This window comes from Phocoena phocoena, chromosome 3 (genome assembly GCF_963924675.1).
Source record: "Phocoena phocoena chromosome 3, mPhoPho1.1, whole genome shotgun sequence".
NCBI lineage: Eukaryota > Metazoa > Chordata > Mammalia > Artiodactyla > Phocoenidae > Phocoena > Phocoena phocoena.
In genome coordinates, this window is record NC_089221.1 from 16,666,688 (window position 1) to 16,692,785 (window position 26,098).

At 34.9% G+C, this 26,098-nt stretch overlaps 1 protein-coding gene across 2 annotated transcripts in view; it reads right to left on the reverse strand.

Moving 5' to 3' along the window:
- CDH18 (cadherin 18) overlaps positions 1–26,098 on the reverse strand; it is a 330,861-nt gene that overhangs the window by 252,637 nt on the left and 52,126 nt on the right. For both annotated transcript variants that reach the window (XM_065874393.1, XM_065874394.1), the window contains exon 2: positions 5,607–5,901. In XM_065874393.1, the coding sequence (XP_065730465.1) occupies positions 5,607–5,901 (295 nt within the window). The remainder of the gene's footprint in view (positions 1–5,606; positions 5,902–26,098) is intronic.

A 26,098-nucleotide genomic window follows, 5' to 3' on the forward strand; every position in this document is an offset into this window, starting at 1 on the left:
AAGCAGGGCTCCCAGTCCAACTGTATGGGCCCTCTATTTTTTTGCATATCAAACACCATATTGAAATGTTCTGTTTACATGTCTGCAGCCTGCTCAAATTTAGGGGCCTTGTTTTATTTACCGTTTTATTACTACCCACTATCACATTTATTAGGACACTAAATGCCTTTACTCTCTCTCTCCTTCTTTCCAGAAATAATTGGAGAGATTAAAGGATACAGTTTTTTTTTTAATGACTGGATGATTCAAAACTCAATTAATGTATATATGATAAAAACAATGATCTTATCAGTCACCTTTGGTTGGGAAAATTTTGTTGTCACCTATCACACTATTGTTAGCTATTATTAGTATTGGGAACTGGTATAGTTTTAAATGTAAATATTATTAATGTCTATTTTCACAAATCTGCATTTTACTTTTCATTATCATTTTATAAATAACATGTATATATTATTTTAATAAAGAATAATGTACTTCTCTCATACCAAATAAACATGCAACACTCTTTGTAGAGGTAATCACTTTTACCTGTGTGTGTGGGTCTCCTTCAGATATTTCTTATGTATGAGTATGCATATTCTGTAACTCGTATTCGTTTTTTAAAATAAAGTAGGTTCTATTCCACATGGATTTCTGAAAACTTTTTTCTCACTAAAATACTCTGGATCTTTGAATGTCAGCATACACAGTTGAAATTCATTCATTTTAAGGCTGCCTAGGGTATCAGTATATGAAGAATCATTCATTTGAGAATTTCTTTATTAGTGTACTTTAAGTGTGTTTTCTATTTTTCACTATTGTGAACAATACTACAATGGGCAACCTTCCTTTTATATCTTTGCTTATCCATGTCAGTATATCTGTAAAATAACTTTCTACAATAAATATATGTTCTTTTAAAAATTTTGATAGACATTGCCAAATTACCCTCCAAAAAACTATGAAAATCAACCTTTCTGCTAACTGTTCTGTACATTAACAATTTTGTGAATTATCACATTTGCATACTTGGTAGGTGAACATTGCTATCTCCTTCCCCTTCGTGGTTTCTTAAATTACTAGTGAAATTTGAGATTTTTTTGTATAATTAACATGTGTTTATTTTTCCTAAGAATCTCCTGCTAACGTAATTTCCCCATGTTTATTTGATTGTAGTCATTTTATCCACTCATCAGAACTTCTATGGATCCAATTGATTCTACAGTTGATAGGAAACATGATTTAGATATCTGAAATCAACTGTTAGCTTCACCACATGCAGAAAGAAATATTGGTGCCATAGCAAAATCATCTAGCGTCACAATTGCATAGTAGAAATGGAAAGGAGGGATGATTTTCTGTATCATTCCCAAATCAAGACACTTAATAGAAACTGGCATCACTGTTTCTTTTCTGATGCTAAAACCTTACTCGCCACTCCTTTGGATTCAGTATTAGGTTCAATTCTTTGGTTATCGGGTTCATGCTGAAACCTAGAATTTGTCCAGCTATCAATTCAAATTCAGTGCAGCTGCATGTATCTGAAATCCAACTCGATAGATTAAAAAGATGAGATTTACTTTCTCAAGAAGGCTCTTGGGATTCACAGACCAGACCAGGAGCATCAGTTCTGTAATGGATCATTCTTCCGGGCCCTTTTATCTTTCTGCACTAAGCAACAGGCTTTCATCTTTATGGTTGCAAGTGGCTGCTACATTTCTGTACCACATCTGCTTTAGGCAACAACTGAAAGGAAAATGGTGATGGGTGAAATATGCAGGCCAGGTGTGATTTTTTTGGCAGGAAACTTATATCTTTCCTGGAAGTTCCACCTAATTGCCTCTGCTTAACATCCTACCATCTAGAATTACATCACATGGTCATTCTTAGATGAAAATGTATGGTAGGAGGTGAATATTTAATTCTGCACAGTGTCACCCTGATCAAAACTGAGTTCTCTTAATAATAGGGAAGGGGAAGCTGAATATTGGATAACTAACAGCATTTACCTAAAGGGAAGAAGAAGCATGATCTTACTGTTTGTGACAAATGCCATATTTTTGTATATGTGTATATAGTCAGCTGGGCTGTCAGAACACTAACTGCCCTGGATCAGCAGATGACTGTCTATCAAGAGTATTAGAGGGTCATTCTCTAAAATCCCTTACAATAAAGGTTGGAAAACTTTTACTGTAAAAGGCAACATAGTAAACATTTTAGGCTTTGTGAGCCATAGTGTTGGCTGCAAACTCAACTCTGCTACTGCAAAGCCCAACTACCACAGCAATATGTAAATGAATGGGTATGGCTTTGTTCTGGTAAAACTTTGTTTACAAAAACAGACAGCAGGCTGCATTTGTCTCCACTGCCATGGTTTGCTGTTCTGTCCTGCACCACATTACTAGTTTTTTGTTGTTGTTCTTGTTTGTTTGTTTGATTTCTAAAATTAGAGGCAGTGCAAATACCACTCATTCTTAAGGCCACAGTGTAAAGTGAGTTTCTCACTCCACTAACTTTTATATCACCTTCCATATGTTCATATTACAATGTGCATTAGATGTTATTATAATGATTTTTATGTATTTGTTTTTCCACACACACACACACACAATATGATTTCCAATATTCAGCCTAAAGCTTGCCATACTCTTTCACCAGAAATCATGCGTGGAACTGTGGTACAAAAGAAACTGAAAGCCTACTCTGCTTTGTCCCTTTTCTCCACTACTTTCAGGCATTAAATATTTTTCCTTCAACCATACTTGTCTCCATAAAATTACTTAAGAATACAGTTGACCCTTGAACAACTTGGGGGTTAGGGGTATCAACCCCCTGTGCAGTCAAAAATCCATGGATAACCTATTACAGTTGGCCTTTGTGTAGGAGGTTCCTATAAGTGGACCCATGCAGTTCACACCCGTGTAGTTCAAGGGTCAGCTTCACTAGTATTTCCCTCCCATTCCTACCTTTCTCTCCAAGTCCTAGATGAGGACTGACATGTCTTGGCTTGTTCCTAAGTCCTCCAGCCTTTGCTGCAATGATTCCTTTAGACATCATGATTCCTAAATGTCCAGCATTCTTTAACAGGCTCACATGTACCCACTTAGCTTTCACACGTATATATTTCAGGATACATTTCTGATAACTTTTTTCCTCCCCTTGTCATTTTCCTTGGCTTTTCAATCTCTGTTCTGATTCATTTCAACTATTTTCAATGTCAACTGTTTTCCTAAATATTTTTCTAGATAAGGTGGGAGGATGATATACTTTCTGGATCCTTCTCCACATATTTCTTTCATGCTAACAGATGAATCATGTTTTGCCTGAATGAAGGATTTGGGGTTTCAGTCTTTACTCTGTAGGCTGACAAGGGTATTCAATTGTTAACCACTTTCCAATATTTCAAGTGATAAATATGATGTGAAAGTATTTTTTCCTAATAGGTAATTTTTAAATATCTGAAAGTTTGTAAAAATTTTCTCTGTATCCTTAGGTGAATCCTGGCAAAGTTCCTAAAGCCTAGGTTTGATTCTTATTCTATTACCCTTTCCAGGAACTCAGAAAGTCTATTAAATTTGTGAATTCTGTATATTCCTCACCTCCAGGAAAAAGTGTTATTGCTCCTCTCCTTCATCTGCTGTTTCCTGCTCTCTGGGAACATGTGTTATTCACATTCTAGGTCTAATTAACATATACTCTAAGTCTCATCTATTTCTCACAATTGCCATATAGTTGTATTTTTGCCCTCTGATTTTTAGCTCCTTCTTCCAGTCTAGGATGTTCTTAAGTTCCAGAAAAATAATTTGTGTCTTATCAGTGACCCTTCATGCCTCAATGCATACATTGATTTTTTTGTTGTTAACTTGTTTATAGAAAACATGGCTTTGAGTTACAGAAATCTCTCTGCAGTGTCCTTAACACACTAGTGCTCTGATTATCTACAGTTCAATACTCTTTCTTGGTAATGACTGCTGTGCCCGTTTTTCTCTCTATGGTGCTTTGTCTGCCCTGGTGACCGTCATTTCCTTTGCACTCCCTGGAGTTCTTACTTGGCCTCTGGCAGTACCTTACCAGTGACATTCTCACAAGTGGCGGAGTCATAGAGCTCTTCGCTTTTATAGGAGAAGAGGACTGGCAGATGGGCTGTCAGTCCCTTGACAAGGTGCTAGGAGGAAGTCTGTTCTGGAGTTTTCACACAAACTCTCACCTGCCAGGAATAATGGTGTTGAGCTGTTCAACTTTCCTAAGAGACCAATGAGCATGAGTGTCTTCTGGGCCGTTCCACAGGCTCTCTGAGTCTGGACCCTGTATTCTACTCTGGTCCCTGGGGAGCCAGATTAGCAATGGCTTTCTCCCCTGAGATTCTGGTTAAGAGGGAGAACTTAGTCTCTCTTTCTAACTTGCTTCCCCAACGGCTTCAGAAGCTATCTGTCAATCTCAGGAGAGCTAAAATGAAAAAAAAAATAAATAAACTGCAATCTTGAAAATTAAAAATTAAAAAACCTTATGTATACGAGATAAAGGATGTTAAGAAAACATATTGTGGTAATCACTTCACAATATATGTAAGTTAAGCCATCATGCTGTTCACCTTAAACTCATACAGTGCTGTATGCCAATTATATCTCAATAAAACTGGAAAAAATTTCAAATAAAAAAAAAAAAAAATATATATATATATATATATATATATATATATCTCCAATTACACAGAGTGATTTGATTCGTGACCATAATACCTAATTTAAAACCCATACATATACAGGAAACTTAAATATGTAAAACCTTTATTCAAAATATACATTCTAAATCCAAACTGAGAGCCTCACAGAGGTAATAAAAATATTATCACAGCTGAACTTTATTTTAATTATATTTAGGAAATTTATCATCTGAGATAAAAATAAACTAAAATAGCTAAACCATGGAAATCTGTGGGTGGTGGGAGAACCCCTGATGATCAGAAGACTGGAGACCTCAATCACGACTTATCAAACGCAGTGTAGGCTCTGCATTCAGGAGAGCCTAGAGTCAATTTCTTCTAGCAATTTGGGAAAGAATTTGGGAAAGTTACTTACATACTGTACACCACTTTGCACAGCTTTAAAGTGGTATTCAAAATATTTCACAGGGTGGTCATACATTTTAAAATAAATAAGAGATGTAAATGCTTAGGATATCTGCAAAGCTTATTGATTAATGTAGCTATTGCTTGTACTATTAATACTATTATAATTTGATCATAACCTGCAAGTATAAAGGACATAGATTTACAACATTATATTATCTGTATCTATACAAATTGTCATTGAATGTGTTGGTATGGTCAAATAATTATGCCAGTTAAGCAAGAATTGCAAGTGTTTTCTCATGTATGGTTGTTTTTCCTTGAGATCAAGCTGTTTCTTAAACTTACAGATTCAGAAATTTGTTTTAATAAATATTAGAATAGCTAGGCCAAATATTCTTTAACACTTTAGGCCATAGGAAATTATGAAAATATTTTGGAACTTCTTCAGATTTCTTCACTACCCCCCAAAAATTTAAAAACTGGTCTTCAAAAGATGCTTTTTGGATCACCAAAAATATATTAAATGCCAAAATATAAAAATGATTTCTCTTACCCATATCTGACATTTCAGGCACAGTTACGATATATGGTCCATCTGTGAACTTTGGAGCATTGTCATTGATGTCTTGCACTTTGATGATAAACTCAGATTCAGGTTCAAGGGGCTTGTTTGTTCGTCTGTCAATAGCCTGAGCATGAAGCACATAGTGGGTCTTCTGCTCTCTGTCTAGACTTTTTGTTGAGTGGATGTCACCCGTGGTATCATCAATGATAAATATAGTCCCAGCACCTTCTCCAGTAAGGATGTACTTCACAGACCCATCACCTTTGTCAGAATTGGAGTGCAGCTGTAAATAAAGATGGAATAATTTAACACGAAATTATACTCCAACTTCACATTGTGTTCTCTGAAAACTACCTATCTATAATTTAATACTTAGTTTTGACTATAACTTTTCTTCTCTCTACAGTGTCCCATGTGTTGCTACAATCATCTATTGGTCTGCAGTTTTTCTCCATTTGGTATTAATGTGGATATTTTTATTATGATCTGTTTAAGATCCAATTATTGATGTAAGAACAATTAAAAAGCAATAATTATTAAAAGAAAAACAATAGCTCTTGAGGTCATTCTACTAAATCCACACTTTACTACCTACATCATAGAATAGAACTAGAAAAAGAAACTACTAGTAAATCACTGTTGCCTCCCATACTTGTAGGAATTTTTTTTTAAATTAATAGCTTGTCATTCTATTCCAACATTAAAATTAGAAAAAAAATATTGTAGGACAAATTGACATTCAAATTATTTATTAAAAATTCCACAAAATGGCTTCCCTGGTGGTGCAGTGGTTGAGAGTCCACCTGCTGATGCAGGGGACATGGGTTCATGCCCCGGTCCGGGAAGATCCCACATGCCACGGAGTGGCTGGGCCCGTGAGCCATGGCCGCTGAGCCTGAGTGTCCGAACCCTGTGCTCCACAATGAGAGAGGCCACAACAGTGAGAGGACTGTGTACCACAAAAAAAAAAAAAAAAAGAAATAAAAATTCCACAAAAGAGGCACTTATTTGTCACAGAAACATTAATTTTATAATTTGGAAAAATAAATATTTTCTACATTAATTGTTTACATTTAGAATTAAAAAAAAACTTGTGGTAGAATATTTTCTTTCTTGAAAATTTATGAAACTTTAACTCAAAATTTAAATAACAGTAATAGATTTAATCAATAAGTAGGCCCTAATTTTTAATTAATTGAGATACACTAAAAAATCTCACTTATTATATTAAAATGATCAAATATTCTTTGAAGAGACATTATAGAGTAATATTTCAGCAGAGGATTTCAACAAGAAAGATAAATAATGGTAAGATAATTATAAGCCTCTTTTTATCATTTATATATTAACAAATGCTTTTAAATTGCATATGGTTCACACTTAATATCTTACTATAACTTATAACATCAAAGTTCAGTTAAATATTTCCATGAATACTACTGCTATATTTCTAGCTAAGAACGACCTCAGTATTTTCTTAAATTGCAAACGCATATTGAAGAATGGTTTCTCCCAAGAGATCTGAAGTTATCCTTCATATGAAACCTTTTTGGTCACATAACCTCAACTACTCACTTTTTGCACATTTCTGACCCTTGCAAACATTGAAAATATATAACCTTGTTCACATAGCATTTTGGTTTCTAGCCACAGTAAAGTGAAAATTTTCAAGGTTTATGTTAAAGTCTCTGAAATTTTAGAAGATATTTTTTAAAAGATAAAATATAGGGATTTCCCTGGTGGCACAGTGGTTAAGAACCCGCCTGTCAAGGCAGGGGACAGGGGTTCAACCCCTGGTCTGGGAAGATCCCACATGTCCCAGAGCAACTAAGCTCGTGAGCCACAACTACTGAGCCCACATGCCACAACTACTGAGCCCGCATGCCACAACTACTGAAGCCCACGCACCCTAGAGCCCATGCTCCACAGCAAGAGAAGCCACCGCAATGAGAAGCCCACACACTTCAGTGAAGAATAGTCCCCGCTTGGCAAAACTAGAGAAAGCCTGCATCGGAAATGAATGGCCATTATCAAAAAGCTACAAACAATAAATGCTGGAAAGGGTGTGGTGAAAAGGGAAGCTTCCTGCACTGTTGGTGGGAATGTAAACTGATACAACCACTATGGAGAACAGTACGGAGGTTCCTTAAAAAACTAAAAATAGGGCTTCCCTGGTGGCTCAGTGGTTGAGAGTCCGCCTGCTGACGCAGGGGACACGGGTTTGTGCCCCGGTCTGGGAAGATCCCACATGACACAGAGTGGCTGGGCCCGTGAGCCATGGCCGCTGAGCCTGCACGTCCAGAGCCTGTGCTCCGCAACGGGAGAGGCCACAACAGTGAGAGGCCCATGTACCACAAAAAAAAAAAAAAACTAAAAATAGAACTACCATATGACCCAGCAATCCCACTACTGGGCATATACCCTAAGAAACCCATAATTCAAAAAGAGACATATACCAAAATGTTCATTGCAGCACTATTTACAATAGCCAGGACATGGAAGCAACCTAAGTATCCATTGACAGATGAATGGATAAAGAAGATGTGGCACATATATACATAATGGAATATTACTCAGCCATAAAAAGAAATGAAATTGAGTTATTTGCAGTGAGGTGGATGGACCTAGAGTCTGTCACACAGAGTGAAGTAAGTCAGAAAGAGAAAAACAAATACCAAATGCTAACACTTACATATGGAATCTAAAAAAAAAAAAAAAAACAAATGGTTCTGATGAACCTAGGGGCAGGACAGGAATAAACACACAGACCTAGAGAATGGACTTGAGGACACCAGGAGGGGAAGGGTAAGCTGGGACAAAGTGAGAGAGTACCACTGACATATATACACTACCAAATGTAAAATATATAGCTAGTGGGAAGCAGTCTCATAGCACAAGGAGATCAGCTTGGTGCTTTGTGACCACCTAGAGGGGTGGGATAGGGAGGGTGAGAGGGAGACACAAGAGGGAGGGGATATGGGGATATATGTATACATATAGCTGATTCACTTTGTTATACAGCAGAAACTAACACAACATTGTAAAGCAATTATACTCCAATAAACATGTTAAAAAAAATTTTTTAAAGACCCAATGCAGCTACAAATAGATAAATATAAAATATAGAAAAAGACAATATAAGGAAAGAACTATTCTTATGGGAAAATGAAGGCATCTGAAACATAAATAATAGTACATCAGGAAAAGTTTAACTTATTTCTTGAAAACACATAGGACATAATCGGGGACAAAATTCTGATGGGAATCACTCAGCTAGATTCAACCAATGAAATCATTTCAAAACTGCTTTTTTGGAGTTTTTGTAAAAAGGAGTAAAAATACATTAACAAAATATGAAAAACACAGCTTTCAAAGATTCACACTTCATTAGTAAATTAACTACTAAAAGAAGCAGTAAAATGAGTTGCATAGAGACAGTTGCATGCATGTATGAAAGTGAATTTATTCATTTATTTATGTCTCTTGACACATCATTTTAGCACCTACAAGAAAAGATTTATCATTTATGCAGCAGACGTCTACACAACATCGATAGAGCAGTCTGTTTCACATTTTTTAACTTTGCCTCTATGCGTGACCAAAGCACAGCCAAGTAAAGCAACAAATTCATTGAACAAATGTTTCTAAAACCTTTTCTGGAACTTTCGTGTTATTAAATTAACAAAAGGTGAGATTGCTTTAATAGCTATTGCTATGCTGTATATAAATTATAAATCTATATATTATAAATATAATTAATTAAAAACACTTGAGGGCAAGGGTTAAGCCTTCTAAAAACTAATTTTTGAAAGACAAAACAATGGTGACAATTAACTCCTTTCCTCAGGATATATTCACATACTCTTATATTTTTAGCGAGGTAAATTTGAAATTATTTAGTCTTGGATTAAAGGTTCACATTACAAAGAGTTAACTATACATATTTTTTTTTAAATAACCGTATGGATGTAAACCAGAAACAGAAATATGTAAAAGAAGTAGTAAAGTTGTCAGTCTAAAGCATCTGTTAAAAAATTATATGCTTTGTGCTTTATACTGATTATGCTAAATAATTCAAATAAAAGATAAATGTCAGTAGCTTTATGGCTTTAGATTCTAAAACTTGAATCTGACTTCACATTTATAAAGTTTTGAGAATTAACATATAATTTAGCATGTTTCAGAAGTTATGTCTAATTAGAAAATAAATGTGCAATACAATCAGTGAACTGTATTTAACCAGTATTTATTACTGTACAACACAGTCAAAGTTATGTCAAAATATTATAACTATGTATTTGGATTACATAAGTTGTTGATAATACTCAGCTTAGGGGTTTTACTAAGGTAGATGATCACTTTATTAATGGATTTTTAAAAATCTCTCATCTGGCCTGCTGGAATCTTGAAATGAGAGTTACCATGTAACACTAGTGGAAACCCAGCACAGTAGCAGTAGGTCAATTAATTAATAGTTCATATGATTTTTTTTAATTAAAAATTTTTTTTTGGAGTATAAGTGCTTTACTCCAAATGTTGTGTTAGTTTCTTCTGTACAATAAAGTGAGTCAGCTATATGTATACATATATCTCCTCCCTCTTGGACCTCCTTCCTTCCAACCCCCATCCTACTCATCTAGGTCAGGTCATCACTGAGCACCGAGCTGAGCTTCCTGTGCTTTATAGTGTGTCCCCACTAGCTTTCTTCTTTTAACATCTTTATTGGAGTATAATTGCTTTACCATGTTGTGTTAGTTTCTGCTTTATAACAAAGTGAATCAGTTATATGCATACATATGTCCCCTATCCTCTTCCTCTTGTGTCTCCCTCCCACCCTCCCTACCCCACCCCTCTAGGTGGTCACAAATCACCAAGCTGATCTCCCTGTGCTATGCGGCTGCTTCCCACTAGCTATCTATTTTACGTTTGGTAGTGTATATATGTCCATGCCACTCTCTCACTTTGTCCCAGCTTACCCTTCCCCCTCCCCGTGTCCTCAAGTCCATTCTCTACGTCTGTGTCTTTATTCCTGTGCTTCCCCTAAGTTCTTCAGAAACTTTTTTTTTTTTTTTAGATTCCATACATATGTGTTAACATACGGTATTTGTTTTTCTCTTTCTGACTTACCTCACTCTGCATGACAGACTCTGTTTTATGCATGGTAGTGTATCTATGTCATTCCTAATCTCCCAATTCGTCCCACCCTCTCAGTGATCCACCCTCAGGATTACCTCTTTTCCATTGGACCTATTTTCAAATCTTTAGCTCTATTTACAACATGCACTCTGCAACAGAGGTTGGGGGAACCACTGGCTACACTGTCTTGCTTTCCTTAACAAGTAGATTTTAAGATTCTGGAAGAACACATGTTTTGTATTAGGTTTTATAAGGCAAAATATGATGAATGTGTGAGTGAATGAATGAATACATGAATGAAATGGATGAGAAGTAATGAGTGCAGTAGAGGTAGAAATCTTAAGACATGGAGAGAAAACTTTTAGATACAGATAATCAGGTTATACAGATAATCAGACTAGAAATGTGCTATCTTCGAGGGTGGGCAGCAATGAGATATCAAATGAAAGAGACCAGGAGTCTAGTATGTAAAGTAGGAATGCTCTGGATATAAACGCAGTACTGACTTAGTAACTAGTAAAATATTACATTGTAAATTTAGCTAGCTACTAGACGATTTGAGAGATTTCTATCTTTTTTACATTAAATATATAAAAATATTTGGAGGATAAAGTTGATTTTCATCATATATAGTTCAGAAATACTACAAAGAGAATAGTAGCAGGGTGTTATCATAACACACAGTGGTGGGAATATACTTTTAGAGTCATGAGATTTTGCAAAGTGAGTGATATTTTTATGCTAAAGGAAAGCTATTTTACTGTCCTAAAGCAAGAGTAAAAAATCCTTGTGTATCTGATCACATAAAAACATAGGGTTAATTAATTGTTCTTTAAAGAACAGAAAAAGGGTGGAGAATGCAGAAAGAAAACATAGTCACCCAAGTGAAGCAAAATTAACACTTCTCTGACATTCTTTTAATAAATTATCTCTTCCTAAGTGTTAAGGAGTAACCCACAGCACTTAGAAAGTTAATGTGACACACATGAGTTCCCCTCAGAAGACTATTTATTCACCCTTGACCACATTAGGATCGGGACCTAAAAATTTATAGCTTTTACTCTAATGCAGAATTCCTCACTGAGATAATATCCTATCCTTTGGGGAAGAATAACTTTAAAAGGTTAAGAAGATGGTGTCAGAGCAATTAATTTTGAAAGTTGCTTTTAGTTAGGAGTTCAAGCTATATTATAAAGATAGTTCACTAACTTAAAATTGTGATATTTTTGACTACATAATTTATGCATTTTTATGAGTAGGAAACTTCTATTTACAATAATAATTCCAGTAGAAACAGTCAGAAATATTATATAGCAATGTGTGACCTATGTAAGGATCATAGGAAAGACATGCCATTAAAACTTATTATGCATCTCTCATTCCAGAATGTGTTATGTTTTAAACTATAAGCAGATAAAACAAAATCCAATTGAACTCTTCTTTTTTTTCTTTTTTTTTGCGGTACGTGGGCCTCTCACTGCTGCGGCCTCTCCCATGGTGGAGCACAGGCTCCGGACGCGCAGGCTCAGCGGCCATGGCTCACGGGCCCAGCCGCTCCGCGGCACGTGGGATCCTCCCGGACTGGGGCATGAACCCGCGTCCCCTGCATTGGCAGGCGGACTCAACCACTGCGCCAATTGATGCGAAGAAAAAACACATGAAGAGTAACAGCCTATTGGTAATTAACACATCAGCCTCTTCATGCAAAAAAAGGAATACATAACCATCAGTTTTAATTATGCATCAATACGTAAAAAAGGTATGTTAAAAACAGTAGCAGTAAAGCATTGTGTTCAACCACAAAGCTAATGTTAATCAATTAAAAGGTTAAGAAATTAGATGAGGGTAAGAAAACAAGGTTTGCATTTGTTTAACTAGAAACATCCAAGGTCTCTGCAAACATGCAAAGGCCACTTGTTGAATTTTAGTTTCTAGCTTTTAACTGCTTTATTGGTATTCTTAGAAAAGGAAACAAATGAATGAAAAGGAGGAAGGGAAAAGGAGCAGAAAGGAACACATTTTTAACTATTATAACCCCTGAATCACAGCTTAGGGCTATTAACACACAAGATGGAAAACTACAAAATACCTCTATAAAGTCTGAGGTTGTTTTAATTCCGTAGGCACCAGCTTTACTTCAGAGAGCCCCATTCAGGCGCGCCAAATATTTGGGCAGTGCAGGAGGCATTCAGTGGTTGAGAATTTCGCTATTAATTTCTGGGAAGCCTCAAAAAGTGACCAACTGATTAGAATTGAAGGGAGATATATATATAAGGCACAGGAGTACCTATTATCTGTCAGAGTTCATGTCTTCTTTTATATCCCAGTCAAGGTCTAGTTGAGAAAGGGGTGGCTCTGGCAGCTGGTTTTAAAGAAAACAAACCTCACAGAATACTAAACATTATTATAATTCCATAAAAATATTGACCCAAACCACTGCCCACACATTCCAGTGTGCTGTGATTTTATCCCCATTTAAATTTGGCCATCACTGTTCATTTTAACCCCTTTTCCTCGTTAAGAAAGCAGTAATTGCACTAAGAAAGGAGGGCAAAGAAAGATAATGGAAGTGTGAGTTGTTCCAGTCCTTTGGAAAATTCATCTGACAATAAAATGTAAGAGTCTCATTCGATCTATCAATCACTTTGAGGAGTTTATTCATCCTACAAACATTTTTTGAAATGTCCACCATGTGCTAGTCATTGTACTCTGTACTTAAATCCATCACTGAACAACCAGGCTGAGATCCCTGCCCAGGTAATGCCTACATTCATTCCACTGGGGAAAAGCAGACAGTCAGCAGAAAACATGACAATAGACAATATGCAAGACCCACATTTAAAAAGGAAAGAGAGGGCTTCCCTGGTGGCGCAGTGGTTGAGAGTCCGCCTGCCAATGCAGGGGACATGGGTTCGTGCCCCGGTCCGGGAAGATCCCACATGCTGCAGAGCGGCTAGGCCCGTGAGCCATGGCCGCTAAGCCTGCGTGTCCGGAGCCTGTGCTCCGCAACGGGAGAGGCCCCAACAGTGAGAGGCCCGCGTACCGCAAAAAAAAAAAAAAAAAAAAAAGGAAGGACTGATGATTGAAACCTGTAGGGTTTCAAAATTCAAAAGGTAGAGGGACCAGAAGATACTGCGAAAGAGCAATCAAAAAAGCATGTTAGTGTCCTGGGGGAGAAAATAAAATGGAAAATTAAGCACCTGTGTATAATGATAGCTATATGAAAATAATAATTATTGATTATTTTAGAGGCAAAAGAAATCTGAAGTTTCAGCTGGAGGGAGATGGTTTTAAAACTTATGAATTATTAAAATAATAATGTGAATATATTTAGCTCTGAAGAACTATCCATAATTTGCTGTCCATTGAGAAAATCATATTGTAGAATAATGCAGAATACAAGATCTTATTTAGAGAAAAAATAAATAACAATAAAACTACATATATAATATATTCCTATTTATTAACATGATCAAGTAGAAAATTAGAGAAAGATATAATCCAGGTGTCTTACACTAGAGGGAAGACAGAAAAAGAAGCTACACTGCAGTGAGCTAGTCAATTTTCCTTTATATTTCTTTCACAGTTTTAAGTTATTGAATGAGTATCCATTACTTTTCAGTATAAATGTTGCTGTTGTTATTAAACAAGGATTCTGGGTTTTATTAAAGTCAATTGTGTGGAAAAGCCATAATATATTGCAGCCGTTTCTCAAAACAGTAAGAATAATTAGAAAATCTCAGGTACCATTTGATCTCCACACATGGCCTCTAATCTTTGTTTACTTCTCATTCTGAGATGTTTAAGAATTTGGTCTTTCTTATGGCCATGCCTCAGGATGCTAAATTCTGTCCTGAATTCAGCCACATCTCTCAGGCTACTGCATTAAGTTGCCCGGTGTTGCTAGCTAAAGCTTACTCATAACTGTCTGCATGTTTAGTCCGTCTTGCAATTTTTGGATATGTATCCCTTCCCATCTCATATGTCCCTCACCTAAGCTTTATGATTTCTACAACTCTATTTAGCTATCCCTCTGGCCTTGTGCTTATTCTAGGTTAAAAAACAATTTGATGTAATTAAATGGGAGAAATTAATTGCAACCCCACTATGTAACAAGCAGTATGCTGAGACGAATCATAGAGAGCTATAAAGTTACAAAAATTTTTAGCGCAGTGAGCAATGAAAATCATCAGACCCACAAAGTAGTCAATGTTCTGATAGAGGCATGAGTTGAAACCAACTTTCTGTTGCTGGGAAATTTTCCAAAAGGGTGCTGACTCTCAATTTATAGACGTATTTCTCCATTTCTATAAAAAGATGAAAATGATTTTCAAGATTTTTTTAAAATTCTCATCAAACTTTTTCCTTAAGCATTTGCATTCTGGATTTAACCCTAACACTCAACGGAAATTGTTATAAGGTCAGCAAATATATCCTGGTTATTGAATATGTTAGTGAATAAGGAAAGGGCCATTTTAATAACATGATGATGCTAACTCAACACAGGAGACAGAGTGCAAAACTCTCAAATATTGAATGTTCACTCTGGAAATGCAGAAATGGGAATAGTGAAGTGTTTTTTTATGGAATAAACTGTGGATTGAGGATCAATGAGGAAGACAGTATGAGCTGTCTTGCTAAGTTTTTTCTGTGCTGGAATATGAAGATATTCCACACGGCACTGAGCCCACATAACTCTGCATGTTGAAATAAAAATTCTGTGGTCTACAATTGTGCACAGATATTCCTCTCAGTTAAGCTAGAAATGTTATTCAGAAATTTTTAAACCATAAAATCCAAGTTGCTCAGTTACAAGCCTGAACTCATTCTGTATCTTCTGTTGTGTTTATCATCAGATTGAATAATCAGAGCTATCCTACTCTCCTGTCACTCAAGATGAAATTTTATGTGTTAATACTGATTTCTTTCTTCATTTCTCCTCATTCAAACTTTCTAAATTATTTGATTCCACCTCCTTAAAACCTCCCACCCCTCCACCCCCTTCTCTCCATCACAGTTACCACTGAGTTAATTCATGCTCTCACACTAACTTAGATTATTGCTGTTATCCCCTAAATGCTCCTATTATCTTTCTGTTTCTGTTCCATCCACGTTCTATTCACACTACAGTTCAATGTGTTATTTATAAAATTTGAATTTGGTCATTTCCTGAATAATTCATTTTAGAGCATCCCATGGCCTTCAGCTGGACCCCTCCATCTGGCTCCTGTCTGTGTGCCCAACTTGATCTTTTCACACTCCACCATGGATACTAAACTTCAGTCAAACTAAACTAGATAATCTAGCTCCAAAAGAGCCAGACTGTCCACAGCTGATCCCCTTCAAACTCGATATTTTCTATTTATCTGCCCAGAGATAAGTAGTTTCCTATCTTTTGTCAAGTATCCTTTGAACTTTTCATTCAAATAAGCTGCCATTCCTTTGTGATGCCAAAAAACCCCTTGTTTACCTGTCATTCAGCACTTATTGCTTTTTTTCAATGAAATTCCCCAACTCTCCGAATTTACTTGACTCTCATTGAGGGCAAGAGCCACATTTCATTTGTTTTCATGTTTCCAGTACCCAATACACCTCTTTTCAATGAATATTACCAAAAAATGAAATATGATTGTTAACATTCTCACAAATAATTTCATGATACATTATAGTGTACCAAATAGGAAATAAAGAAATTACAAAGTTATAAAATAGAGTCAAGATATTAAAATAATACCCAGAGGTAACTTGGTTTAACAGGAAGGAATGAAGAGATCGAAAAGTGTAGAGTGGAGAGGTAAATATTTTTTAAAAAACACCTAAAAAATCAACTTAGACAACTGACTAAAGCAAGATCAATAACATTGTAAGATGGGTTTTATAAGGTTATTTGACTAAAAGGTATGACGGAAGTAGAAAAAAAAATGGAATGGGCAGATAAACGTAATTATACTGTTGTAAAACAAAGAATGTGGTTCATTACCCAGTTCTACAAGGATTAAGGCATTACCCACTGCAGTCGCTGAGGGACACTGAACCCTGAGAGGAGCTCAGGATGAAAAACAGGATGAGGCACTCTGTGTTTTGGAAAAACAGGCCCCTTAGATAGTTTGATGTATACCTCAGGATGAATTTTAATGTACCCAGATTCTTGCATTTTTTCACATATAGAAAAACATTAAAACATTACCTGAGATATCTGTTCTTTGTAACTAACAGTAATCTTTTACCAAGATGTATGCATTAAAAAAAAATATTGAGGTATAGTTGATTTACAATGTTGTGTTAGTTTCAGATGTACAGCAAAAGGAATCAGTTATACATACACATATATCCACTCTTTTTTAGATCCTCTTCCCATATAGACTATTACAGAGTATTGAGTAGAGTCCCTTATTAGGAGCTCTACAGTAGGTCCTTATTAGTTATCTATTTTATACATAGTAGTGTGTATATGTCAATCCCAATCTTCCAATTTAACCATCCCCCCTTACCCCCTGGTAACCATAAGTTTATTTTCTACATCTGTAACTCTACTTCTAAGATGTATGCTTGACTGCACTTACTCCCTAGCCAAAAATCATATATATCCTGGCTTCTCCACTATCCCTTTGGAGCAGTCCCCTCAAAGGGGTTACTGGGGGGGCTGTCTCCCACGGCAGTCTCAGTAAGACCCTGAACAAAACTCTAACTCACAGCTCATATGTTGTGTGCTTTTCCTCCAGTAGACACTGTCATGAAGGTGTTGAATTTGTGAAGGGGAAAATTTGAAGGGTGAAGTGGAAGTTGTAAAGCAGGCAGTATCATGTGTGAAGTGGGCAGAGGGAATAGCGTAGCAAACATTAAGTGTCATGTGTGAAGTGGTACAACATTGATTCCAAATTGACTTTTATACGTTGTGAATGCACACTGTTTGGCACCAGAACAAACATGACAACTTAATAAAGTGATGCATAACTTAAAGAGTCAATAGAAGAATTAAGCAGAATTATAAAAAAAAAAAACACATTGAATAAACCATGAGAAGGTAGAAAGGAATGTTAGAGAATAAAAACCGGTAAGACAAAGTAGGAACAAAACCAATATTGCCAATGTCTACCAACCCTATCAATGATCATATTAAATGTAAATATACAGTAGACTTCAGCAAAAATCGTGGAGTAAGGACCACTAAAAATTTCTCCTCCATACAAACAATGATAACACTGGCAAAACGTTGTAAGTATCAACTTTTTCAGATCTCTGGAAATTAACCAAAGACTTACAGAATTCCAAGGAGAATGTAAGCAAGAAAAACAGCTGAATCTTTGTGTGAACTGTTAGCTTTGGCTGTCTTTTAATTTCCTCCACTTTCATCCTTCCCCCTCCCCCTCAGCTCCACAGTAGTCTTAAAAAGCAACATCCTGAAATTGCAGTGAAAACCCACAAGGAAAAGTCTAGGGCCAGATAGCCTCACAGGTGATTTCCACCAAACACTGAAATAATTAAAATCACTTCTTTGTGAACTTCTCCAAAAAATAATTTACAACTCATTGTATGAGTCCAGCATTATATTGACACCAAAACCTGATAGAAATATCACAAAAAGAGAAATCTACACATCAATTTACCTTATAAATATAGGATACAACAATCCTCAACAAATACTAGCAAATCAAATCCAGCAACACAATAAAAGAATTATACACAGTGATAAAGTGTGATTTATCCAGGAAAGCAAGGTTGCTTAAAACATACAAAAATCAATCAATATCATAAAACATACCAATATTATATGATTATCTCATGGATTCTGAAAAACCGTTTGACAAAATCTAACACCCTTTCACAACAAAAACAATAAATAAACGAGGGATAGATGGGAACATACTCAACCTGATAACATACATCTACAATAGACCAACAGTTACCATAATAATTAATAGTGAAACACTGAAAGTTCTCCTCCAAGTATCAAAAGCAAGACAAATGTCCACTCTTGACACTTCTAGTCATCCTTACACTGGAGGTTCTAGCAAGGGCAACTAAGAAAAAAAACAAAAAATGCATCCATTAGTCATTAGGGAACGCAAACTAAAATTGCAATGAGCTGATACTTCATCTTCACTAGGATGGCTGAAATTTTAAGAAGATAGAAAATACAAGTATTGACAAGGATGTGGAGAAATTACAATGCTCATACATTGCTGACAGAATTGTAAAATGATGTTGTCATTTGGAAAAACATTTAACAACTCTTCAAAGAGTTACACATATAGTTACCATATGACCCAGTAATACTAGTTTTAGGTATGTACCCAAGAGAAATGAAAACAAATTTCAAACAACCTAAACAAATGTGATTGCCAGGGACTGGGGGTCAGAAGAGAAAAGGAGAGTGACTACTAATGAGTATGAGGTTTCTTTTTTGGAGCAATGCAAGTGTTCTAGAGTTAGAGAGTTGTGATGGTTGTGTACCTCTGCATATATGTTAAAAGCCAAAGAATTGTACACTTTAAAAAAGACAGATATTATATTTTGTGAATTACATCTCAATAAAAAACTAATAAACTACATAAATATACTAAATACACCAATTAAAAGGCAGAAACTCTTAGATGGAGTTAAAAAATAAGACTCAGCTACATGCTGCCTGCACTAATGTACTTTAAATGAAAATACATAAGAAGGCTGAAAGTAAAAGATGAAAAATGATATACAGGATAATTATAAGTATAAAAAAGCAAAGCTTATGAATATCAGACAAATTATACTTCAATACAAAGTATATTACAAGAGATAAGGGAGACTATTTCATGATTTATCAAGAGCAAAAACAAATCCAAAATATGCATAAACCTAATTATAGAACACAAAAATTCATGAAGCAAAAATTGACACAATTAACAGGAGGAATAGGGTAATACAATTATAGGTGGTATATTTAACACCTCATTCTCAGTAATTGATAGAATAAATACACAGAATTATAAAGGAGAGAGAAAACCTTGATTATGCTATCAATTGAACAAAATTGCCTACAAAACATTGTGCTCAACAACATATTCTTGTCAAGCTCACAAGGAACATTCTCCAAGAGAGACCACATGCTTGATTATACAAGTAACAATAAATTTCAAAAGGATATAAACTTACAGATTATGCTATCTGATGAAAATGGAAAAATACAAATGAATCAAATCAAGATATATAGAAAAGGAAAAATATTTGGAGTTAAATAACACACTCTAAATAAACCGTAAGCCATGAAGTCAAAAAAAAAGATTTAACAAAAACAAATAAATGGGACTCCATCAAGCTTAAAAGCTCTTACACAATGAAGGAAACTATCAACAAAATGAAAAGGTCACCTACTGAATGGGAGAAGATATTTGCAAACTATATATCCAATAAGCAGTTAATATCCAAAATACATAACTCATTTTACTCAACATCAAAAAAAAAAAACACCTGATTAAAAAATGGGCAGAGGACCTGAATAGACATTTTTCCAAAGAAGATATACAGATGGCCAACAGACACATGAAAAGATGCTCAGCATCAATAATCATCAGGGAAATGCAAATCAAAATCACAATGAGATATCACCTCACACCTGTCAGAATAGCTATTATCAAAAAGACAACAAATAACAAGTGCTGGGAAGGATGAGGGGAGAAGGGAACCCTCATGCACTGTTGGTGGGAATGCAAATTGGAGCAGCCACTATGAAAAATAATATAGACATTCCTCAAAAAGTTAAAAATAAAACTGTCACATGATCCAGTCATTCCACTCTTGGGTATTTATCTGACGAAAACAAAAACACTAATTAGAAAAGACATATGCACCCCTATGTTCATTGCAGCATTATTTACAATAACCAAGATATTGGAAGCAACCTCAGTGCTTGTCAATATATGAATGGATAAAGGAGAGGTGGTGTATATACAAACACACAGTGGAATATTAGCCATAAAAAAAGAATGAGATCTTGTAATTTGCAGCAACATGGATGGACGTGAGGGTATTATGCTATGAAATAAGTGAAACAGAAAAGACAAATACTGAATGATTTCACTCATATGTGGAATATAAAAACCAAAACAAATGAACAAAAATAACAAAACAAAAATAGAGCTATAGACACAGAGAACAAACTGGTGGTTGCCAGAGGGGAGGTAGTGGGAAGAGGAAAGAAGATGAGTTGAGGGGGATTAAGAAGCATAAACGTCCAATTGTGAAATAAATGAGTCACAGGTATAAAATGTACAGTGAAGGGAATATAGTCAATAAAATTGTAATATATTTGTTTGGTGACATACAACTAGACTTATCATAGTGATCATTTTGAAGTGTATAGAACTACTGAATCACTATGTTGTATACTAGGAACTAACATAGTGTTGAAGGTCAATTATACCCCAAAGAAAACAAACAAGCAAACTCATAGTAATAGGGATCCAACTTGTTACCAGAGGAGGAATGTGGGGAGAGTGGGAATTGGATGAAGGTGATCAAAAGATACAAACTTCCAGTTACAAGATAAATAAGTACCAGGGATGTAATGTACAACATGATAAATATAATTAACACGGTGGTATGTTATATATCAAAGTTGTTAAGAGAGTCAATGCTAAGAGTTCTCATCACAAGGATTTTTTTTTCTTTAGTTTTTAATCTATATGTGATGATGGGTAGTCACTAAACTTATTGTGATAATCATTTCATAGATGTATGTAAGTCAAATCATTATTCTGTGCTTATACACTGCAGTACATCAGTTAATCTCAATAAAACTGGAAGGAAAATCAAGGAGAATTAAAAACACATTGAATTGAAATATAAGGAAAACACAATATATCAAAAAGTATGGAATGCGGCTAAAGCTATGTTTAGAGAGAAATTTATGGTTTAAATGTATATACAATTGACCCTTGAACAGCAGGGGATTGGGGGGCTGAAAATCCACAGATAACTATAGCTGGCCCTCCATATCCATGGTCCTGCATCTATGGATTCAATCAACCATGTATTGTGTAGTACTGTAGTAAGTATTTATTTAAAAAACATCTGTATATAAATGGACCCATGCAGTTAAATCCTATGCATTCAAGGGTCCACTGTATTATAGAAAGCACCCAAAAGCAGTGATTTAAATTTCCAACAACAAGAAGATCGAAAAAAGAGAAAATTAAACTTCAGGAATGTAGACTAAAAAACAAAAAATACAGTTAAGAGAAGACATTTTAAATGGGAAAAAAACAGACAAATGAAGAATATTTTGAGTCAAAATTTAGTTCTTACAAAAATTTCTTAAATTTAAAAAATCCTAGCAAGACAAAAACATAAAATTTTTAAAATAAAGAAAAAAATTACCAATATCAGGAATCCCATGAGAGATAATACAAGCATTAAAATGTCAATAAGAAAATAAATAAAAATAAGTTTCTGCCAAAAATGTTAACTCATTTGAAATGGACAAATTTCTTAAAAACAGAATTCATCAAAACTGACTAAAACAAATGGAAAAAAGTTTTTTGTTTTTTGGGTTTTTTTTTAGTTTACATATTTATTTTTCTTTTATATTCATCCACTTTCAAAAAGCATTTGAGGCAACTTACAATAAAACTGCTGGCCCAATAAATAGAAGAGACAAAAGATAAAGAAGAAAGGTTAAAATTGCAAAGAAAAGGAAGAGAGAAAGAATGCTATTAAATAATCCTGGTTGAATGTTGCTAAAGCAATTAAATATGAAATTTAGTTTAGAACTTCCCACACAACCAAGTCAGAAAAGGCCACATAAGGAATCTGATATATAGTTAGTTACATTTTAAAGTAATTGCTTTTATAATCTACATCCTTGCCATAAAGAAAACTTTAAGCCAGTATTTCACAAACTCAACACTTTTGATAGTTTAGACCACATAATTCTTACTGAGGGAGGCCATCCTGCATGCTGTTGGATGTTTACTAGAATTCTTAGCCTATACCACTTTGTGCCAGTAGCATTTTCTTCCAGTCTCTAGACATTCCCAAATGTCACCTGTTGAGCAAAATTATCACCAGTTGAGAACACCTGCTTGAGCCACAGACAATTTCACCAATGAATGTTTTTAAACATTTAGGCAAAAGAAAATACCAACACAACATAGCTCCTTCCAGAAAATAGAGACTGCTTCCAAATGTATTTTATGAAAACAATGTTATTCTGATACTAAACCAAGAAAATGTTAGAGTCCAATACCCTCTTGTAAAAATAAATGGAATATTCATCATTACATATTAATTAGCAAATCAAATTCAGAATTATATGAAATGAGTAGCATACCATGAGCAAGTGAAGTCTATCACGTTAATGAAAAGTTTGTTTTACACTCAAAAACCAAACAATGAAATTAACCACTTTAACATAATTAAGAAGAATAATTGTATGGTTATCTCAATGAATGCATAAAAGGCATTCAACAGAAGTCAATGTACATTCATGATATACTCAACACATTAAAAATAGAAGGAAACTGTTAACCTCATAATCAGTACTTAAAGAGGTAAAGCTAACCATCAGACTTTGTCATGAAACACAAATATACAAATACCTTTCCTGCTAAGACTGATAAGCTAAGTACATGCATTTTTACTACTTATATTCAGAACTGTATTGAAAGTCTTGAACATTACAATAAAACAAAATAAAAACAAAAAAATAACAAGAAAAACTATACAGATTAGAAAGAAAGAAGTAAACCTCCCTGTACTCACAGATAATATGTTCATCTCCCTATAAAATACTAAGGAATCTATGTATATAGACACATAGACACACACACACATACACACACACACACACACACACACACACACACGAGTACACTTCTGGTGACTTTAGCAAAGTCAGAGGATTCAAGGACAATATTTAAAAATTGAATGCATTTCTACATACTAGCAACAAACAAAATTAAGACATTAAGCAATACCATTTATGATAGCACCAAAAAGCCTAAATACTTAGGAATAATTTTTTAAAAAGATATGTGAAGATCTCTTTACTGAAAACTACAAACTACTGCTAATTTTTCTTTTAGAACAAAACAAAAAGAAAGCTCTAGCGTATTTATAGATTGGAAGTGTCCACAAAATTATATTTTTTTTTGCTAAAATTGGTCTATAGGGTATATGAAATACTAATAAATACCACCATGGACCTGTTTGTACAAATTGACAAGATGATTCTAAAAAACATATGGAAATTGCCAATGACTTATAGTAGTCAAAGTAGTTTGGGAAGAGAGAAACGTAATTGGCAGACTTCCACTATTTAATTTCAGGTCTCAAAAGAAAACTACATTAGTGTAAATATAGACATACAGGTTAAAGAGACAGGATAGAGAGTCAAAAAGTAGACCCCACATACTTATATATCATAACTTAAATTTCAACAAAGGTCATAACAAAACTTCATAATTTAATTTAATGAAACATTGTAATTTAATACAGACATTTCTTCAAAATTTTAAGGAAAATAAGCTGATGATGTCCAAAATTCTAATAGCAAGATGCCAGCTAAGAAAATGACTCAGCTCAAACACATTCTAACTTTTATACAAAAAGAGGAAGGATGACATGGCCTGCGTAAAAGAGAATCCTGAGGGTGGTGTCATGAAAATTACTCCTACACCTTGAGACCTAATTAAGGAACTACCAGTATTTGCCTGACAGAATTTCAAATTTGCTATGAACCAGTGACTCCTTTGTGTCTCCAATTTGTCCTTTCTGAATATTTATTAGTTTTCTTATGCCTCTCCCATCATTGTGTATGTGGTGGGCAAATGACATCTTTAGATTTTCACAGAATGGCAGATCAAGAAGAACTATACTGGAGGATATGTGCTTAAAGACCTACACCCAAGGAGCCTCATCTACAGCTGGTCTTGAACTAGATGATGAAAAGCTGGGTGTTGAGCTAACACTATAATGGGATGATCCTTGTGGGGACCCTGGGTGGAAATGAGTGTATTTTGTAGGAAAAACATGAATCTCTGGGGTGTCAGTGAGCATACTGTGGTAGGCAGCTATTGTAATTACACATAATAATTATCATCTCCTGCTGTTTACACACTTATATAATTCCCATCCTAAAGTATGAATAGGACACAGTAACTCCTTCTAATTAGATAAAAGTGATGGGATGTCATTTTGAAAAATATTTATAAAAAGACATTGGCTTCTGTCACATGTGTCCATTCTTGTCATGCATAACTCTTTGTTACTTTCTTTCCTTCTTGTAGCACTGAGGGAAGCAAGCTATCATGCATGAGAATCCCTACAGAAAAGCTTACATGGCAAAAAACTGATATTTCCAGCCAGTACACAGCATGGACCTGAGGCCTGCTAACAGACGTGTGAGTGAACTTGGATGTGGATTTTCTGCACACTTTTTCCATAAGATGATTGCAGCCACAGCAGACAACTTAATTGTAGCCTTATGAAAGATTTTGAATCAGAGACACCTAGAGAAGCCAAGCCTGAATTCCTGACTTGCAGAAACTATGAGATAATAAATCTTTGTTGTTTTAACTCACTGAGCACTGGGGAAATAATTAATCCACTGCTGAAGCATAAGGCTGTGTCTCAAGACAGTATGCTGAATAAAATGAGCCAAATGCAAAAAAGCATATATATATGTTCAATTTGTATAAAAGTATAGACTAGATAAAACTAAGCTATAGTTAGATAAATCGGATCAGTGGTTGTCAGAATGAGGGGTGCAAGTTATTGAGTGCAATGTTTTAATTATCTTGATTAGGATGGTTTACAGAGATTTTAAATGTCTTCAAAGTATGCACTTATTATAAGCCCCTTATATTGCATATAAGCGTAACTCTTTTTTTATTATTAACAATTATAAAAATGTATTAACCATCAAGAATATACTGCAGTGGTTACTAGATAAAAACTTAATCATTGATTATAGTATCCCTGCCATTAAGCTTACAATCTAAAATGAAATACAACAAGAATGCTGTAAAGCTTACCTCAAAATTTCCTCAACTTACTGATGGTTATTTTGGCAAATGAGTGAGGCAAAGTGACCCATCATTTCAGGTGCAATGTTAATAAGGTTTTGAACATAACCCTTTTCACTTATACCCAGACATTGTTCTTAATTATATTAGGCCTGGTAAGAAAAAAGAATACTTAGAAATTTGGTAAGAACAATGAATTATTTCAAGTTGTCTTGTAGGACTTAAAACTTAGAACTTGAAAATAGAAATTCTACCTTCAAAAGTAAAGGTTTATATTTTTTCTACAGCTTACTAGATAAGGAAATGTTCAGATTCTTTTCCATTCTGTATTCTCTTTGTGGG